At 49.1% G+C, this 21,809-nt stretch overlaps 1 protein-coding gene across 2 annotated transcripts in view; it reads right to left on the reverse strand.

Moving 5' to 3' along the window:
- The window catches only part of Mad1l1 (mitotic arrest deficient 1 like 1), a 331,728-nt gene that overhangs the window by 172,594 nt on the left and 137,325 nt on the right, over positions 1–21,809 (reverse strand). For both annotated transcript variants that reach the window (XM_021162520.2, XM_021162521.2), the window contains exon 11: positions 13,403–13,547. In XM_021162520.2, coding sequence (XP_021018179.1) covers positions 13,403–13,547 — 145 coding nt within the window. The remainder of the gene's footprint in view (positions 1–13,402; positions 13,548–21,809) is intronic.

The following is a 21,809-nucleotide window of genomic DNA, read 5'->3' on the forward strand; positions in this document are numbered from 1 at the left end:
GCTTTTCTCCTTGAAAACTTTTTTCCTGTCACAACCCAGCTCCAGTGGCATTCTTGGTGGGACAATGCAAAGGCCAAGGACAGCTTTCAAGTGACTTTGCAAATGGCTCCTTCCCGGACCAAATGAATGCTTTCCCTCCTGACAGACAAAATAGGACCCAGAAGGGCAGGAAGAAAGGCTAGGCAGAGGCTTGTTGGGCATCCACAAAGTCCAGAGTTCAGTTTGGATGAAGTGGCACATATCTGTAATCCTAGCACCAAAGAGGGAGAAGGGTAGGAGAATCAAAAATTTAAGGTCAAGTTTGAGGCCAGCCAAAAAAGACTGGATATAGGTCCCAAAATGGCCTGCTGAGCAGGTAATACCCAAACCCCTGAACATCCATGCTGTGGACCCTGCTGGTTGTGAAGAGAACATCAGGGCACACAGAACAATTCCTCCGCAGGAGCAGAGGCAGTGGGACATCCCACCAGATGCTCCCGACAGATTGCTAATGTGGAGTCAGTCATTAGCAGAAGTGGAGTGAACTTAAAAGTTCAGAAGCCTGAAGCTGGGCGAGTAGCCAGTTTATGGCAGAACCATCCCACTGCACCGTGCTTCCCTGCAGTGTGTCTCAGGGCTGGCAGTGCAGAGTGCAGAAAACCAGGCTTAGGGGCAGACAGATAAGAGCACGGCTACTCTATCAGAGACCTAGGCTCAATTCCCACTACCACATGGTAGCTAACAACTGTCTGTAACTCCAGTTCAAGGAGATCTGACGCTGGCCTCTGGCCTCTGCAAGCACTGCACATACATGATGCATATACATACATGCAGGCAGAAACAAAACAAAATAAGACAAAACACCCATATACATAAACTTTTTTTTTTTTTCAAGACAGGGTTTCTCTGTGTAGCCCTCGCTGTCCTGGAACTCACTTTGTAGACCAGGCTGGCCTCGAACTCAGAAATCCACCTGCCTCTGCCTCCCAAGTGCTGGGATTAAAGGCGAGCGCCACCCCACCCGGCATAAACTTTAAAAGTGAATACATCTTTTTAGGAAGGAAGGAAGGAAGGAAGGAAGGAAGGAAGGAAGGAAGGAAGGCAGGCAGGCAGGCAGGCAGGCAGACTTGGGGCCATCTTGTTACCCAGGTGCAGAGGCAGAGCTGCCATGGAGGTGAGGGGTCTACAAGGGCAGGGGTGAGGTAGTACAGCCACATCTCCCCAGCATGGCACACAGCACACGTGCTTACAATAGACAGAAAGGAACATACGGCCTCTGATGGTGGGAAGGGAGGAGAAACATCAGAACAGGGGTATGTGCATGGAAAGCAATAGCTGCCATATTCCTACTCAGAGCTAGCTGGCCACACAAGAAACCTTGAGCAGAGAAGTGGGGTTCAGACACGTCCCTGTGCCCAGTTCTAGAACTCCGGCCCTCCCTCAGATGAACAAGGTTCTCAATTCAGTTGTAGCACCCAGGCCAGCAGGATAGAGGCTCCACCCCAATGACTCAGGTACTCTGTTCATCTTACCCAGCCCTCATGGTGCACATTTTCCTTCAGAGTGCTACAGGGTCTCTATGGTTCCACCCTAGAAGCACTCTGAATCAATCTTGAAGCAAGCTGCAAGGGAGAGCATGGAGGAATCCTGCAGTGTCCCCATGGCCACTTACCCTCCCTGTATATCAGTCTTCCTTAAAATAAAAAGAAGTACTCAGGGTGTGTGTGTGTGTGTGTGTGTGTGTGTGCACAAGTGCATGAGTGCACACATCTCCAACATTAGCTCTCACATTTCTACCACTTGAAGTCATATAAAGTGCTAAGGAGGTGGCTCAGCAAGGAGGACCAGAGTTAAGACCCTCAGCATCCAGGTGCAAACCTAAGTGGTCATGGCAACCCAGACTCAGCAATCAGTTCCCTGGAGCAAGCCAGCTAGCTGGACTAGCTGAATGGACAAGATCTAGGATCAACAAGAAACCCTAACTCAGCAAATAATGTGGAGAGTGCCATAGGAAGAAACCCAATGTCAACCTCTGGTCTACACACACACACACACACACACACACACACACACACACAGAGTCTCTAAATCAAATCTGTGTGATCAGATGTCTCATGTGTGATCAGTTCTGGAAGGCCCAAAATGATAAGTCTTTCTCCTTTGCAGCAAGCAGAAAAAGGAGAAATGTCGGGTACCATGGGCAAGAGAAGAGGGAGCCCCAGAAAGAGCCTGCCCCTTTGTTCACTTCCAAGGAACACTGAGGACCCACATGAAGTCAAATTTATGTCAGCACACCTATGCCAGGTCAGCCTGCCCAGGACAGCAGGGAGGGTCCTGAAACTTCCCAAGGAGGAAAAGAGGTCAGAGCTGCAGCTTGGGTAGCTGCTGCACCCTCCAAAAGATCTTGAGGTCTTCAGGAACTAATGCCTGTTTAGGAAGCCAGATCCTCTCATGACCTAAGGGCTGAACAGGAGACTCCCAGTCTCAACAGCAGTCAAGAGAAAGGATTCCCAGACATGCTTAATTAGACAGCCCTGCTGTCCCAGTGACCCCAGAGAGAGAAGCAGGAGGACCTTGAGTTCATGGCCAGTCTGGGTAACTTAAGTTTTTACAAAGGGCCAGGGATGCTGTTCAGTGGCAGAAGGCCCACAGTTTAAGTCTCGGTTCTCTAAGAGGGTTTCCCTCGACATCAGAAGTATAGGAACAAACACAACTGTGTAGAGTAAATCATGCAGATTTGGCTTGAGACTGTGGAGGGCTCACAATGAGAGGAAAATAAGAGGACAGAGCATCAGCTCCTGCCGAGCAGCCTCAGCCAAGCCTCTAAGCCTCACTTAGACCTCAATTGGATGAGCTAAAAAGAGGACCGCAGCACAGCTTGTGTGGCTGCCAGACCCGGGAGGCTGCAGAATTATGGGGAATACCATTTCACAAATGACGATGACAGCTTCCCTGTGATCCAGAATCCGCAGAGAGAAGGCAGCAGCCAGGATAATTCCCTTCTATGTGGGTAGAGTCCCACACCCCAGGGGCAGTAGGAAGATGAGGGGGATGGTAGCAAAGGCCCAGCCTGGAGCTCCAAGCCAGGTCCACAGGAGAGCTGCCACTGCCTGGAGGGTGGCTAAGCAAACAGCACAACTCCAGCTTCTAGGGAGCCTTCACCTAACACTGACCCTGGTCTTGGAGACAGAGGGCTGCCAGTCACAAGGCTCGGTAGAGGTCCCAGAGTGGTGAGTAGTGCCACAATAGCAAGAATAAGCTACAGAGGGCCAAGGAGATGGCTCAGGGATTAAGAGTGCTTGCTTATGGAACACGAGAACCTGAGTTTGAATCTCTGTACCCATATAAAAAGTTGAGCATGGTTACACAGACCTATAGCCCCAATGTGTGGGAGCACATAGAAAAATCACAGGGAGTTGATGTTGGGGGGAGGGGGGGAGAAGGACTGATATCCTCTGCCCTGAGTACATTCATCTTTGCACACATATCTGTCACACACATGGGGGTGGGGGGCAAACCAAACAAGAAATTCAGCCATGACTCTGTTGTTAAGGTAGTAACAGCAGGTGATCAGGAGTAGAATTGCTCTGAATTCCCACCCAGTCCACCTGTCTCTGTGCCTTGGTTTCTTCTTTAGCCCTAGCATCAAGGAGATCTCACAAGAGGATAGGAAAGTCCTGTATGTGAAAAACATCATGAGGTATGTAGAAGGGTCTAGCACCAGAAGAACTCAGAGCTGAGCAGTGTCCAGCTACTGCTGGAGAGCACAATGCCAGTAAACGCACTGTATTCAAATCTGCTAGAATCCAGGCAACTGAAATGTACAGCAGATGGATGCTGGGTAAACTGCAGTCTGCCTGCCATGCACTGCAATGGCAACCAATGACTTTTTAAACTGAGCAATCCAGCCAAGAAAAATACGGAGGAATTTGAAGTCATATTCCTAAGTAAAAAACACCAGTCTGGGGGTCAAGGAGACAGCTCAGTTAGTAACGTACTTGCTGCCCCAGCAAAGACCTGAGTTTGATCTCCAGTACCTACGTAAAAGCTGGCTCTGGTAGTAGCCCCAGTGCTTAGGATGAGCCCTGGGGCTCAGTGGCCAGTCAGCCTAGCCTACTAGAGAAGCTCCAGGGTAATGAGAGAGCCAGTCTCTAAAACCAGGTGAGGAGCAATTAAGGAAGAGGCCAGAGGGTGTCCTTTGACCTCCACGTGCCCACGATCACACAGAAAAGGCTCAACTCAGCACAGCATTGTCACACCAGGATTTCTGGATACTTACAACTTATGCTCACACGAAGCGCAATTGTTGGAATCCATGGGCCACCGTGATGCCCTCTAGCAAATGAACATCCAGGCAAGGATCCACCCAGGCAGAGGGATGAGAATCACAAATCATCTAACAGGACCACGTGGTACACAAGATACAAAGGAAGGCACAGCCGGGAGAAGGTGGTGGGCTGGGCTACTAGGCACCCAAAGCATCCAGGGTGGAGAAAGCTCTCTGGGCCACCTATAGTATGGAAGTTCTACACTCATCTAGCCCCAGAGATGACACACCTATAAGTGACCCTCACAATGCCAAGGTGTCTCCATACTAGAACACTGACCACAGCAGTACATACAGAACACAGAACCTAAGAGTCAGCAAATGGGATACCATGAAGACAAAGGTAAGAGGAAAGGTGCCAGCAACGCTTTGCTCACCGCTCACTACTTAAAGCCTAAAATGGGCTAGTGGAGTGGCTTAGAGAGGTGACCTGAGTGAACCACAGAACCCTTTAATAAAGGTAGAAAGAAAAAAATTAACAAGGCTGTTCTCTGGCCTCCACCGGTGCAGCATTCAGTAAAACCCACATCATGACTCTACTTTGATGAGATGCTTGGAACATGAGACTCGCCGAGATAGGAACCAGGATCACAGGCATGGCCACATAGCTCTACATCCTGAAGGTCATGGATCAATGTAAGCTCTGATGGATGACAGGATGGCACAGTCTGCCACCTATGCTCACCCTGTAGTACAACCACTCTAGGAATATGCCAGGAGAAGCTTGGTCAGTGGCATGAGGGACGCCTCTCTATCATCACAACTTACCATGACTCCAAGATCACGCGACCAACAAACTAATCCTTCAGCACATGCGCTACCCAAACAAACCAACTCCACAGCACTCATGCTGCCCAGCCTCAGACTGGGCAGTGCACAGGCACTTCCTCCTCCAGCATGCTCTCCCCAGGCTGTGCTGGGGTTAGCAAAGTCATAAGAGGCATTGCCCACGCCTGACCACAGCCATAGATAGAAGATGAACAAAATGAAAAGTCTCCTAAGACATCTTTCAAACCCACCAGTGGGGGCTGGAGAAACGGCCTGGGGGTTAGGAGCACTTCTTGCTCTTAGGAAGGACCCAAGTTGACCTCCCAGCACTTATGTCAGGAGGCTCACACATGCCTGTAACTCCAGCTCCAACACCTCTGGTCCCCTCAGATACACCCACTCACATGCATCTACTCCTCCTCCCTGCCCCTGACACAAACGTAACTAAAGATCTGACATTTAAAAAACGGAGCAGACACCCTGAGTAGAAAACAGCTAGGGAGGAAAACCCAATGCTGGTCAGACTTTAGTGTAAAATCTATAAAACTTGCTGTGAAAAATTAAAGACCATCTCAGTAAATGAGGGATGGTTAATGCCACTTATAAAACCAAACAACACCAAGATATGATTTCTCCTCAAAATGATTCATAAACTCATAGCAGTCTGAATCACATCCCGCAGTGTCTTATGGGCAGTAAGCAGCTGCACATGGGGAGGTGTGGGGGCCTAAAGGTCTGTGGGAGCACTTACTTTATTTCCTTATCTGTCCCAGGGATGGAAGCCAGGGTGTTATGTATGAGGGGTAAGCATTCTGGTCAAGCAATCTGTGTGGGTGTAGGGCTACCCATGTACAGAAAGTACAACATTTTTTTAAAAATTTATTTGTATTTATATGTGTGTGCACACATGTGTTTGCATGTGTGCCACATTTGTGTGAGTGTCCACCGAGGTCAGAAAAGAGTGAAGGAGCCCCTGGAGCTAGAATTACATGCAGTTATTCCAGCATCCCAGTGAGACTGCTAGAGCTGTACCTGGATCCTTTAGAAAACAGCAAGAGTGCTTAATAGCTGAGCTAGCTCTCTAGCCCTTCTTTCTTCTTTCTTTCCTTTCCTTTTTTCTTTTCTTCCAACTTTATTTATTTGGGGAGTACTCCATAGTGCTCATGAGTTAGTCAGTAGAAACAGTTCTCACTTTCACCTTTATGTGGTTTCTAGGGGTTAAGGTCATCGGGCTTGACAAAGAGCATCTTTAGCCACTGGTCCCCTCACCAGCCCACTTACCCAGGATCTTATGTGGATCCTGAAGGTTGCTGGCAGATCCCTGCACTCTGCCTCCTTAGCCCTTTCTGTAATAACACCCCACCCCACTCAATTCTTCATGTTTTATTTTGCAGTAGGGTCTTACTGGTTTGCTCAAACTGGCCTTGAGTCCACTCCATAGAGCATGCTAATCTAGAGCTCTAGCTAAGCTCACAGGCCTGGGTCACTGCAGCTAAGGAATTGTAAAGAACAACATATCTGGATGATTCCATGGCAGATATCAATACTTATACTCAAAAAATCAGACAGGGTGACACAGGCAGATAGACACAAGGAGCTGACAGTATAGATTCTACAGCAGCCCACTATGGACTGGTGGAAGGATGCCCCTTTCAAGAGCAGAGCCATTCAACAGTGGATCAGAGGACAGAACAAGTCTGGGCACCCGTTTCATATCACACTCCAAACCCAATTCCAGATGCCTGTCAGACTCAAGCATAAAAGGTAAAACCATAGCTTGCTTGAAGGAAGCTGTAAGATTTCCTTTAATATCTGCCTGACTTCAGTCAGCAGAGATACTTAATCAAAACGCCCAGAGTGCCGGCAGAAAGAGAAAATCGATATACTGGCCTGCAATTAAAATGAAAAACGTCTGTTCACCTGCAGACACAGAGGCGGTGACAAGTGAAGGCATGCCACAGGTGAAGAGGGTCCTATCCTGATCCAAGGGGTCACACCCAGAATCCAGATTACCTGCTCACCCCTAGAGAAAATCGAGAGGGCAAAGAACTGGATTGTTGGTGTGAATCTAAAGAAGAAGGATGCAGGTGGCACCCTCAACTGGCACTCAGGTGGTAGGAGGTCTACCATCCCAAGGAAGCCTATGGTCACGAGAGCTGTCTGCTATAGCACTGACTATGTTCAAGTATGTGCACAAAAGTACCAGTTTATTCACATGGTAGCACCTTGAGGTCCACACAACAGCAACACCACTCTCACTATGGATTACCAGAAAGCAGACAAGAAGAGCAGGGGCCCTGTGACTCCACAGCTGGGCTACAGTCAAAGTCAGAAGCAGGTGGGTCCCCTGAGAGTGAGGGGAGCATAAGGCCATCAGGACAGGCAGCAGCCTGCCTCCGTCTTTCTTGCACTACAGTGGATGCATACAGCCTTCAGCACAAAACTCACTCCAGAGAAGAAAATACACACAGCAGAATAAAGGCACAATGGACACAAGTACCTAGTGCCATCTTCCAAAATATTCCACAGTACCACCATACTGGGTGTACTGACTGGTTTTGTGTCAACTTGACACAGCTGGAGCTATCACAGAGAAAGGAGCTTCAGGTGAGAAAATGTCTCCATGAGATCCAGCTGTGGGGCATTTTCTCAGTGCTCAAGTGTGGAGGGCCCCTTGTGGGTGGTGCCATCCCTGGGCTGATAGTCTTGGGTTCTATAAGAAAGCAAGCTGAGCAAGTCAAGGGAAGCAAGCCAGTAAGTAACATCCCTCCATGGCCTCTGCATCAGCTCCTGCTTCCTGCCCTGCTTGAGTTCCAGTCCTGACTTCCTTTGGTGATCAACAGCAATGTGGAAAGTGTAAGCTGAATAAACCCTTTCCTTGCCAACTTGCTTTTTTGCCATAATGTTTGTGCAGGAATAGAAACCCTAACAAAAACAGTGGGAAAGGTCAAAGGTGTGCCCAGAGGAAAATGGATGGGCACATAGTGGGATTTTCACCTCTAATCACAGAAGTGGCCTGTGAATAAGCTCTGTCAATGAGAACAGACCTTCAAAGCACAATGCTGCAACACAAGAAGCCACAGGCACTGGACCAGTAAAATACACCCAGATACAGACAGACAGACAGACACACACACACACACACACACATACATACACACACACATGGAAGCTGAACAATGAACACATACACAATAAGCCCACAAAGCCCTACTGAGGATTTCCCTACACTCGTTAGCTAGGGAGCAGCAACCACAGAGCTCTGGTTCTGCTTCACCCATGGAAGCCCCCAGCCACTTCACAGCCCCTCTCTGCCTCTAGAAGTTTCTTCACAAGCACATGCCATAAAGCAAAGGGTGTAAGGGCGGGGCAGAGGAGCCCCACCTGATTCCACTCCCACCCTCCAGAGGTGACTAGGACAGGGATGGTCACCCAGGGAGCCTCCTACTGGCATGGCATCATCTGCAGACAGCGTCCACTCAGCGCTGGACAGAGGAGACACTGCATCTGCTATGGAGCTCTCCAAGGAGGAAAATGGCAATGTTGACTAGGTGTCCAATAAACGAGAGTTTAAGCGGACACTGCTTCCCTCTACTGTCTATGGGAGCACATTTGACCTCGTGACAGCATTCCAGCAGGAAGAAAACCAAGCCACTCCAAGGCAAATATTCAGCAAGATGGGCTGTATGAGCCTCTGTCTGCCCCTGCACCATACCTCTCCTCACCTTCACCGAGACATGACCCTTGGGCATGATGCCCATTCCCTAGCCCACAGTCCTTCCAGGGCCACAAGAACCCACAAGTGCATGTGATCTCCAGCTCTGTGCCACACACAGGAGGGTCCAGGCACAATCCCTGTGAGTGAGGGAGGAGTGGAGGGCATCTCCCAGCCTGCAGGGCTGACCTGAGATATGGTGTCTGCCCTCCACAGAGGGAGCACAGAATCCCTCCTGCCTGCTAGCAGCTCGTACCATGCAAGTATTCAAAAAGGGAGGCACTATGGACAAGTCTGCCACTTGCTTCTAGGGATTGATGCCATATTAGCTCCACTGTTGTGGGTGGCACTTAAGGCCACAGTACCACAGCAGAGACCCTGAGACAGTAGGAAGCTATGAAGAGTCTTGATTAAAAGGGAACAGCTGAGTCTCCCAGCAAGCACAAAAGACAGACAGCTGAGCCGGGCGTGGTGGCGCACGCCTTTAATCCCAGCACTCGGGAGGCAGAGGCAGGTGGATTTCTGAGTTCAAGGCCAGCCTGGTCTACAAAGTGAGTTCCAGGACAGCCAGGGCTACACAGAGAAACCCTGTCTCAAAAAAAACAAACAAAACAAAACAAAACAAACAAAAAAGACAGGCAGCTGTCACCTCCAAAGGACTCACAACAGCACAGGCAGAGCAGGCTCAGAACACTCACTATCCACAGTCCAAAGTCCAGACTGTGGAGAGGGCTCAGCTGGCAAAGTGCCTGCTTTACAGGCACGAAGACCTAAGTTAGAATCCAAGAATCCACATTTAAAAAGTCATGTTTGGGGAGGCTGAGGCAGGAGAATCCCTGGGACTCCACACTAAGTCAAGCCTATTTGGTAAGCTCCAGGCAAATGGGAGACTCTGTCTCAGAGACAAGGTCTCACAGGTAAGGGCACTCTGCAGCCCAGTCTGACACTCTATGTTTGATTCCCCCACACGGGAGGAGAGAACCAATTCCTAAAAGTTGTTTTCTAATTTGCACACACATATAAATGTAACATACACACACACACACACACACACACACACACAAATGCACATATGTACGTACATATAAAACCAAGGTGGGTGGTACCTGAGGAAAGACAGTAAGGTTGATCTCTGACCTCTATATGCACATCCACATGAACAAGAATTTACATGTGCAATACATACACAAACACATGGAAACAATTTGAGGGGCCTTAAGGCAGGACGTCACCATGACAATCAAATGGCCTCTGAGGCTGCCATCTAACAGAGATGGGATTGGCCACCAAGGGCCCAGCAACCCACCTCTTTCCAGGCCTGCTTTCTAGAATGTGTGTCCTTAGTGACTGCTACCCTGGGGACCTTGGGTGACCAAATAGGGGAAGTGGAAGGTTTTCTTTCATTAAAAAAAATAAAATAAAATCTTGCTTACATTCTATAAATATGATTCTGCAACTATGGTATAGAATATTAGTGCATACTGGAAATAGCGTGCCTCAAATAGGAAAATGGTTTGTGTTCACCCAGTGCCAGAAGCCAATTTTCAATTGCTTAAAATAGTCATGATATTTTACCAAGGTAATTATACTCTTAGCTATCAGTAACAATTAACTCCTTAGACTGGAGCTGCTTAATAAAAGTCTCGAGACAAAATTGCGCATGCCAAGCACTGAACTGGAATGTGAAGCAGGCAGAGGCCCTTGGAGGGGATGCCAAGAAAGAGCAGCACAGCTGGTTCCAGGCTGTGCAGATGGGTGTTGGACAGGACCCACATCCTCCCCTCAGGAGGCTGGGCTGGAGGTGCACAGAGGCAAGGTCAGGCAGAAGTGAGCAGACCTAGAGACTGAGGTCTAACAGCAACTTCCATTGAGACAGTGAAGATGGGACACTCTCCTACTACAGTAAGCCAGGCTGGAGTCCAAGATACCCCCCAGCCAGGTGTTTAACGGGTAGGTAACACATAGGACATTATACCATGCCTGTGAAATCAGGCAACACCCTTGGTGCCTCACCAGACGAGCCTAATGAATAGTTTTATCATTCTGGCTGGCTAGCAAGTCAAATCCCTACATCCCAGACCCAGGGTTGGGAAGGCAATGGGTATTGATCCATTGAATCTCTCAGAGGGACAGCTAGTATAGATAATCAGTCAGTGTCGGGCAATCAATAGCTACCTTCCCACTGACTCAGAGTGAGGCCAGGAGTGCAGCATGGGTCAGGGTGAGGCCACTGTGGACAGAGAGCTGTTGGAGTTCCATGTTCAGGGAGGAGAGTGGAAATTTCCTGACTTGGGAGCACCAGGTGGAAATGTCAAGGACAGAGGTGCCCACATAACACACTAGGCACAAGCCTCACAGGATCTGTTCGGGGAACCATGGGAGCTCAACAAAGGTCACACTGCATCAGAACCATTGACAACAATCCTGTCACCCAAGTCTGAAACCAAGCCTAAACAGCCACCAAGTTCACAGCAGCTCTAGTGATAATACAGCAGCTACAGCAGCCACAACCAGCCACGGGACAAACACAGCCGACATGTCATTCCCACATGTGTATGCCATGTGCCAACCACATGGGCATACACATGTGGGAATATTATGGAATCCAGTTGACAAAAAACACCCAGAGCATGTGGGTGTACACACGTGGGCACACTAGAGATACATACCCAGATCAGATCACTGACTTCTCCACAAAGTAGATGAGACAGCTGTGGCCCCTAGAGCACTTTCTCCAAGGAGCCAGAAGGGCAGGCTACAGAAGTTCAGAGGCTGGAAGCTGGCTAGAAGCAGGAAAAGGGCAGGTGCTAACTAACTCTGTGTCCCCCACCCATACACAGGCAGCTTCGTCTCCTGGGCCTGCACTGCAGAGCCTCCTTGGGCTTCAGAAGGCTGGTGTGCTAACGCCTCAGCAGTACTTGAAGCGGCTTAGGACTATCGCTCTGAGCAATGGTTCTGAGATCACGGGGAGCAGATCCATTCTCAGCACCGACCTCTCTCTCTTCACCACACGGTAAGTCAAGGGACACAAGCACTTCGCCCACTAAGGAAGTCTCTCAAGTAAATCCCCTTCCCACCACACTCTTTGCTTTCCCATGGCCAACTGTCTCCTCACACCACACAGGAATATCCTGCACTAGCACTACAGTGAGCTGCCCATGGGCCCGCAGACCAGGACATCCGCCACCTCCTGCCCCCCATGCACCTGCAATATTGGCATCAACAGCAGCTCTGTGACAGCCTTCTTCCCTGAACCATATCTCTGTGGGGATGGGGACAGCTCTCTTCACATGCTCCGGTAAACAGTAAACCCTCTGGGTCTTTGCTTAAGTCTCACCTCTGACAGGTCCTCCCGTGTCAGTGCGCACAGCAGTGTTTGTCTTTGTCAGGGCTGGTTGAGTGTATGGCTGAGCGCTCTGCTCTTGCCCACTGCACTGTCAAGTCTGAGGGCCATGACCACATATTCCCATCACATAGGCTTAACACTGACAGGCGCTGGGCAGGAAAAGAACTATGCCAATTTGGTGAGCATCTTCTAGGCCAAGGTGTAAGGCTGGAACTAAGCTGCTATGAGAAGACAATCTAGCCACTTCTTTTCCTGGGCTACCTTCAGGGACCCTGAAGGCTGAAAAGAGGGCCCAGCCCTGCCCCAGCCCTGGGAAGAAGTGTGTGAGGCCAACACAAATGCTAGATCTTCTTTTATAAGACACTGGGGGATTGGCCGGGGCCGTCGGGAGTATCTGTGAAACCCCATTGGGAAGTAGAGGAATGGCTCACTTTGCAGTGGTCTAGACCTAGAAGAACCAGCAACAAAGAGTCAGGATTTCATCAGATACCACCAAGCACAGAGCTGTCACACACAGCCTGCATCTTCTGGGTCTTCTACCCACACATATCAAGGTGAGAGTGGGCCTCTGCCCAGCAAGCTGGACTCCCTATTTTCATGTACCCGGGGACAGATCCAGCTGGTCCTTCCTTAGGTTCTGAAAGTCCATGAGATACACATCACTGTGAGGACCCACACCATTAGTTCTGTACACAGGTGGCCATCCTTACATCATGCTGGGATGAAACCCACTCTTGCTTCCTCTGCTCATGCTAGCAGCACAGGGCAGAAAGGCTGGCCACCACTAAGACCAGCTTACAGGAAACACTCCCTTGAGGTGCTGCACCAGTCCAGGTCAAGACATGCAGAGAAAGTGAGTCTGGGAGACTGGTTTTGGTCTTGTGTTTTGAGAGAGTCAAGGTACAGAGCCCAGACTGGTCTTCAATTCACCACCTCCCTTCCTGCCTCAGTCTCCTAAAATATGGTTGTATACTTTAGCTCCGGGCTCTGGATGATTCCTTCTGCCATTCAAAAGGCTGTTCGCAAGTGTGGACTAAGAGCACACAGACTAACTGAACTGTTCTGCTGCAGCCTGCAGCTAGGAAAAGCCAGCACTGGGCCCGGCCTGTGGTCCAGGGTACGTGGGATACCCACTGGAGACGTAAAGCCGTGGACCACAGGCAAGCACATGCAGCTTCACAGAGGTCTGCAGAAAGATGAGCAACCAGAGAGGAAAGGCCAGGCGGTGTGGGCATGGGTGAGCTCAGCCACACTGGGTGAACCGTACCTTGGTCAGCAATGCATTGCGCTTCTGGAGCCTTCGGGCAAGTGCCTCATGTGTCTCCCTCTTTTTCCGCTCCTCCAGCAGCTGTGCATTGGCCTGCCGGACCTCATCCTGGAGCTGCTGCTGAACCTTCTCCAGACCCCGGGCACTGCAGGGAAGGGAAGATGGTAGATCCATGAGGCCTAGCATGACCATCCCCCATAACTAAGGCCACACTCCCCACTGTGTATCCCACAGGGGCATCCTAAAATAGAGCTGCACGTGCAAATACCTCTCCGTCCGTCCGTCCGTTTCCTCGCTCCTGAATAGCTACTTAGTGCCTTTCAGGAGGTTCTGGATTTCAAAGACACCCAGGGTGATCCCAGAACACGGTGCAAGGGGGAGGGAAGTGCAACTCCACACACAATGGGAAAGATTGTCAGCCACAGGCGCTTCAAGACGGCACTTCTGAATGAGCTAAATTGCCAGCGCAAGCACTTCCCATGTGAGTCACAGTCGGCACAGATGTGCAGCACAGGGCGGGTGTGGAGAACAGCCCCCGCAGCAAGCACTGGGCCTGCAGAGTTTCTGAAGGAGAAAGTCCTGGCTCACACTGGGTACTAGGCCTGCCATGTAATAACAGATGTCAGAACATACCCAGACAATGGCATCTGACCTCCTCTACTTTCTCTTTCCCTATTTATACATGTATGGGTGTGGTTTTGCAGTATAAAGGATTAAAGCCAAAGCCTCAGGCATACAAAGCAAGACCTCTGTCACTGAGCAGGGAGGGCTGTCAGCCTCTCTCTGGAGATTCTAGGCAGGGGCTCTACCACTGAGCCACACTCCCAGACCCTCACTGGAACAGTCTTAAATAAGTGTTCTGCCACTAAGCTACATTCCAAGCCCTCTTCTTATTTTGTACTTTAAGACAGGATCTCACTAAGCCTCCAGAGCTGAACCTGAGCTTTTAATCTCCTATTTGAGTATTCCCCCAAAATACAGGGTTACAGGTTGTGCCATCAAGCCTGGCTTCCCTTTACAATATCTGCTTTCCTACTGCATCCCTGTGGCCTCTTTGGTTTGGCTACTTCCTTCCCTATGACATTCCAACAACTTCACAATTTAATCAATTGTCTCTGCCAACATCAGAGGCCCAGACCTCTGGACTAAGGCTTCTAAGGGCCATTGGTCACTCCCAGGCTGAGCAAAGACCATCAGAAAGTACCCTTGCTACCACCCCTCTAGTCCCACAGCTGCCCAGTGCAGCCTCTGTTGTCACTGGTCTTACAGAGAACCTGGCAAAGTACAAAAAGCAAGGGTAAGGATCTCATCAAATACCCACAGGGTACCCTGTCACGTGTGCACTGGGCCATAGCAGCAGAAAGAAACAGATCAGATGATAGGAGCAGCTGGGAAAGGACCAACCAACCCCACCAACCAAGATGACCACTGCAGGAACACAGTGTGCGCACTGTCAATCACAGACCTCTTCCCAAAGGAAATACTAAAAGCTCTCGAAAACTGAGACATGGGGCTAGGGAGGCAGTTCAGTTGATGAAGCATTTGCCTTTCAAACATGTACATCTGAGTTTGGATCTTCAGCCGGATCACAGAATAAGCTGGGCATGGCAGGACATACCTGTAAGCCCAGTGATGTTAAGAAAGATATGAAGCAGAGACAGGCAGACAGATCCTGCAAACTTGTTGGCCAGCTCTCTAGACTACTTGATTATGTCTCAGGCCAATCATGCACAGACAGACAGACAGACAGACAGGCAGACACACACACACACAAGCAGGGCAGACAGACAGACAGACACACACACACACAGAGACACACACACACAAGCAGGGCATCAGGCAAAGTAACCATGACCAGAACACTGAAGCTACTTTGAAAATGTACAATCTGGGGCGGGGCCTGCGAGAGACACCTGCAGCTCAGATTACTTCTGCATCCAATTATTTTTGTTTGCTTTGATTACACAATTTCAAGAAAATCTGAATTCACAAGGGTGGCAGATAACACTTTTGTCAGGCAGACACCCCTGCAAATATGCCTATTTCACATCTGAGTGAAGACAGGGTTTTGTAAATTATAACTCAGTAAAATCATTTAAACAGCTAAAGTGTAATTTGAAAGTGAATGAGAGTCAAACATTTATGATGCTTCAGCAGGGGACTGCGATGCTCCTAGTCCTGTGAAGTGTCACAGGGAACCCTGCTCTGGCCACCAGCATGACCACAGAAAACAGAGCCAACCATGTGACATCAGGGACAGTGGTGGGCTTCAATCCTGCAATCTCAGGGTGTCTTGCACTGTCCCTTGGCCCCACTGAGAAGCAGCTGACTGCCAGTTGCATCCTAGGTGCATCACAACCCCAAATATAAGGCAAGAGCAAATATTCACGGGAAACAGACATAGAAAGAGGCTATTTTGAGTTCCAGTTCAATTGAAAACTATTCATAGACCAATTTAATAATCAAGAACTGTGAAATCGACTCTTGAATCGTTGAATTCAGGTGGGGAGGTTCACAAGCACCTTAAATCACTGCTCCAAAGTGGGTAATTTAATTAGAATGGCAGCATTTGCTCTGCTACTTACGAACCAAGCACAGAGAGACAGACACATGGCAAGGCAACTTCTCAGGTGACAGGGCACATAAAGGCAGGGTGGGATTGGGGGTTTGGGATCACTCAGATAAACTGTCCTCAGCAGGGAGTTCGGGAGAGCCTTGCAGGAAGACTGCCAAACCCAAGAGTGGAATTTAGAGGCAGCATTCCCCTTACCCTATCCAACTGGCCCAGATGCAAACAAGCCCAAGGCCATGCCATAACAGCCACTTTGCTGGGATACTGAGGACCAGGGCTCAGTGGAACAGAACCAGGCAGCAAGACTGGACACCAGGAAATCACCACTTGGCCTAAGCCAGCTACCCAACCTTCACTCTGAAGCTAGGCTCTGCTACCTAAGGAAGGCAAAGCCACAGGCACACAAGCCCAGCCTTGCACCTAGGTAACAATGTGGAATGCTACACATACTGCAGACCGTGAACAGAGGGAGATGCGTGTGCTATGGCACTACAGGAGAGGGTGGAGTCTTAAGGGTATCTAGGCAGCCTGAGTTATAATATTTCAGATTATAAAGAAAACTTTTTATCCCTTCCCACAATACTCCTTCCCAAGAAAAAAAAGAGTCCCCTCAGGAATATTAGGTATCTAACTCAAGGTCTTGTGCTTGCTAGATAGGCACTACCCCTGGTCTACATCCATCACTCATTCTTACACACTCTACTCCTTCATATGGACTGTCTGTGCTCACCAGTGCAGGCCAGAGATCCATGTCAGAATGCCTTCTCAATCTCTCCACTTTATTCATTTTATCTTTTGAGACAGGGCCTCTCACTGAACCCGGGGCTCAGTGTTTTGACCAGGCTAGCTAGCAAGTGAGCCCCTGAGATCTGCCTGCCTCTGTCTAATAGAAACCCACCACTGTGCCCAGCTCTAGGTGGGCTATGGAGACCTGAATTTAGGTCCAAATGCTTGTGTAGCAGGTGCTTTACTAGGTGAGTCATCTTCTCAGTCCCCATCCTCTCTCTTAAGAACAAAACACATTTCATCCACTCTGGAGGCTAGAAGCAGATATCGAGGAATGCCTGGTCTATAGAAGATGCCAGACAACAGGCAGGATTGCAGACCACAGCAGATCCCAAGGTCAGTTCCCAGACAGAATAGGTTCCCAGGTTTCCAACAGGACAAGGTTAGACTATAAATTGCAGTTCAGAGCAAAGCAGAGAGAGGGCGCTCCAGAGCATCATTTGCAGAGCTTCAGTGAAGCCCTGAGCACAATGATCAAACAGGCTGAGTTGCTCCTGGCTGCAAAACAGGCATAAATCACCAACCAGGTGACTGCAGGGGAAGGAACAGCTCACATAAACCAAACAGGCCGCAGCAAATACCTTCTGAGATTTCAGGATACCTACTGGTATCTGAGTGGGGAGAAAGCACTGGGCGGGGTTGCCTGCAGGGGCTAGTATTTTAAGTACAACAGACATCACAAACCTGAGTAGATGGTGTGCAGGAGGAAGGGTGTGTAGAAGGAAGCAGATAGGAAGCAGATGGGAAGCCTGCAGGTGAGCCAGGCAAGCACAGGGTCCTGCACATCCTCTGGTACCTGCAGCAGGCTAACTAGATGTCAGCTGGTATGGCAAACATGGGCTACAGGTCCAAGCACCCCAGAGCTGAGGTACTGCTGCCTAACTGGCCATAGCAAAAAAAAAAAAAAAAAAAAAGAAACACAGTGAAGAAAGGAATGATTTAGTCCAGGGTGAGGCAGAAAGCATGAAGTAAAAGGAGAGAATTTGGTATCTTGGGTTAGATCCCTAAGATCCTGAAGGGACTCTTCCCCACAGGCACAAGAGAAGACAGATATGTGGGACACTTAGGGGATGAAAGGCTAAACACTCTTATATCCAGGGCACACTCACTCACACTGTGTGGAAACAGGAGTTGGCTAGGAGACTCAGAGTCCTTTGCCAGGAGGCAGTGAAGAACAAAGGAATGGGAACAAGAAGGGAAAAAAAAAAAAAAAAGTCAGGAGGAAGAGAGAGGGGACACAAAAGCTGTCCAGATGGGCCTTGGACTACAGATGTGAGCAGAAGCCAGACAGTATTGAAGGGGCAAAGGTCTAGAAATCCTGGGTTCTGGGGCTGGAGAGATGGCTCAGTGGTTAAGAGCACTGACTGCTCTCCTGGAGGTCCTGAGTTCAATTCCCAGCAACCACATGGTGGCTCACAACCATCCATAATGAGATCTGACCTCCTCTTCTGGAGTGTCTGAAGACAGCTACATTGTACTTACATATATAATAAATAAATCTTAAAAAAAAAAAAAAAAAGAAATCCTGGGTTCTGCTTAGAAATGGGAAGCTGTGTGGGAACAGGTGGGTATTCTCCATCCAGGAGTTCCATGGAGGAAACAGACTGGCAAGCTCCAAAGGAGGTGGGGGCATCCCATGGAGGGGACAAGGGCCTGCAGATAGATAAAGCACCACCTAAAACAGGGCCGAAGTACCATGTCCAAAAGAGGCTCTCAACACTCACGGCCAGGCTTCTCAAGTCTCACCTACCAGATAGGCCTAGACACCCAGGCACACAGGATGCAGAGATACAGAAACCATCAAGTTAACATGGATCTCAAACTGAAATGGGGACTTTTCCTGCTGGGTTCATGGGCCCTATGAGAGCCTCAACAACTGGAAGAATTTGAGCAACTTCATTCTAACACAGATCCCCATCATCTCTTGGGGTTGTTGTCTCTCTCTCTTGTCCTCCCCCCTGTCCCCCAGGGAGGTTCTCTCCATTCAACTCCAGCCTTTCTTCCAAGGAAGAGAAGAGAAAGCTCATAAAAAATTAAAGTTCTCACTCCACAGCGTGCTGAACTCTGAGGGCAGCGGCATTTCTACAAACCTCTGGGGCTTCAGAGCGAAGCTCTTGGTGCTTCAAGGAGAAGCTGAGCGTGTTTATCGATCGCTGCCTTTCTGAGGCAGCATCTGCTGAGAGAATGAGTTCAGGCCTTTGAAAGCCATCTTTGGATGTGGCGGGACACTGCCGCTCACTTTCATGTGCGCTTCATCAGAAACCCAGGACTAAGAATATACACTTTCAAGGGACCAGGCCTGGCCAAGAGATACTGCAAAGCGGCAGGAGCCATTTGAACAAACTTCTCCAAGACAATGAATGCTCCTTCCAGCTCTTCCTTGTCTGACCTAGCATTTCCAGCCCTGAGGCCTGCCTTCCCCAGTTTGAACCCAGCACCCACACTCATGCATCAAGGAAGCATACCTGTATCAACAGATGCTGTGGGGTCCCAAACACTGCGCTACCATAGAGCAGCTCTAAGGAAGAGCTCGGTGCCCATCTGAGAAAGAAGCCATGGACCAAGTCACAGTGTGTCCATATACAGTGAGTTGTCACATGTTATAGAGCACATTGAGAAGCTGGCACTAACAACAGGACTGAGTCCTCCTGCTCCATGTCAGACCAAGCATGTCTGTCTATGATATCCTCTGAGGTGGGCTGGCCTGGCCCACCTAACTTTGTGACAGCTAAACAGTCTAAGAGTAAAAATGTCACACTATTGAAATGGCTGGAACCATTGCCAACAGAGGTTACCAGTGTTTATCCTGTGATATAAAAATGCCTACAGTGAGAAAGAGAAGCCAAAGGTCAGCCATGAAGAGAAAACTCAATGGAAACTGCCAGCTGCGGTGTCTTTTGGATGGTGTGCACAACCAACTGCATGTCTGTTCCCTAGGATGAGTCATGTATCTATTACTTGCCCACTCTCACTTGTTATATACTTAATAAAGTCACTCATTCAAAACCACAAGTACAGCTGGGCGATGGTGACACACGCCTTTCATCCCAGTGCTTGGGAGGCAAGGGCAGGAGGATCTCTGTGAGTTTAAAGCCAGCCTGGTCTACAAAGCAAGTTCTAGGATAGCCAGGGATGGGGATATTACACAGAGAAACTCTGTCTGGAAGGAAAAAATGAAAACCAAAACCCCCACAAGTGTGAGTTCTGCAGGGCATTCACCACACCACATAGAAACCAGTGTTGGAGCACCAGGTGGTGCAGAAACAGTGTGTTCATGTGTCTCTATGGTCATGGTCAAGCCCAGGTTCTATGTTTAAAAACAAAAACAATATGTATCAGAAGATGGCCTAGTCGGCCATCATTGGGAAGAGAGGCCCCTTGGTCTTGCAAACTTTATATGCCTCAGTAAGGGGTAACGCCAGGGCCAAGAAGTGGGAGTGGGTGGGTAGGGGAGTGTGGGGAGAGGGTCTGGGGGACTTTTGGGATAGCATTTGAAATGTAAATGAAGAAAATACCTAATGAAAAAATAAATAAATAAATAAAACCAAAATATTGAAAACCTCTGAGGGCTGGTGCTGCAGCTCCGTTGGCAGAATGCTTGCCTAGCCTGCAGTTCCCTGGCACTGCATAAACAGGGGTGGTAGTATACACCCGTGATCCTAGCACTTAGGAGGTAGAGACAGAAGATCAGAATTCAAGACCATCCTTGGCTATGCAGCAAATTCAAGGTGGGCCTGGGCTACATGATATCTTGTCTAAAAAATAAAATATAAAGCTGGCATGAAGGCGCATGTTGTTAATTCCCCAAAGGCAGAGGCAGGCAGATCTCTGTGAGTTTGAGGCCAGCCTGGACTACAGAGCTAGTTCTAGGACATCTAGGGCTCCATGGCCAAGGGCATTTCTGAGGTAGGTGACATCTCTGTGAGAACTGAGGGTCAGTGTGAAGCCCTAATCACCAACATGCCAGTGTTGGGAGGAGCCCGGCCAGGGAGGGGAGGGCACTTGTGATGAGGTGAGGGACCTTAGAGGAGACTCTCAGGAGCAGATGCCAAGCAGAAAGACAGCGCCTCCTCACTGGCACATCTGCCAGCACTGCAACCTCAGCCACCTGGCTGCAGGCCCCTGAGAAAAGACAAGCTTGCAAATTAGGAGCCCTAACAAGAGCATAATTGTGACAAGCCCAAACACACCAATAGAACCCCAATTTAGTAACACTTGAGGAGAGGTGTCACACAGACACCTCAGAGCCTTTGTGGTGACAGCCCAAAGCAGTCTGACGAGTACCAATAGCGTTCGTCTCCTACAGATTATAATGGAATTTCCATGTACACCGTGAATTTTTTTGTAATTCATCTCTTTCATGAAGCTAAAAAAAATTAGTAAATTTTTCTTCAAACCTACAGCACCTCTTTATCCTTAGAGGGCTGAGGAACACAGATCAAAACCTGCTAACACAAATGATTTCTAACCTTGAAGTTTGCAGATGAGTCAATGCAGACCTAAGCCGCTGAGTCACCTCTGCGAAGCCACTGTGTGTGCACCAGGAAAACTAGATGCTTGCCCCTCCTGGCTGCTGGGCACAATGCCTGGCATAGCCTGCAGCACTGACTTAAAACATCTCAGGTCAGGAACTAAGCCACCAGGTGCCTATAGGTTCCTAATCGCTACCTCTATGTTAAGAGGAAATGTGCAAAGTGTGGATCCCCAAACCGGAGGCATCTGAGCAGGCCCTGCTGCGATGCAGTCACCTTCAGTCCCTACACCTGTGCACTGAGCAGGAAGGGGTCAGCATGTCCCTGCTTCCTCCAAGCCCACCAGGGAGTCTCTAGAAACTGAAAGAAAATTATAGAAATCTGCTTGTCCAGTGAGTGAAGAATTAACAGGGACCTTCCAGAGACAGAGTTATGGCCCCAGAAATAGATGACAGGGACAATAAATGATAAATAAATAGATGACATAAAATAAATAGATGACAGGCCAATAAATTAGCCCTATAGTCTGCACCGGGCCCTAACCCTAAACCCAGGAAATACTCACCCATGTAATTAG

The sequence above is a fragment of the Mus caroli genome, unplaced genomic scaffold (assembly GCF_978045245.1).
Source record: "Mus caroli unplaced genomic scaffold, Mus_caroli_1 scaffold_4, whole genome shotgun sequence".
In the NCBI taxonomy this organism is placed as follows: domain Eukaryota; kingdom Metazoa; phylum Chordata; class Mammalia; order Rodentia; family Muridae; genus Mus; species Mus caroli.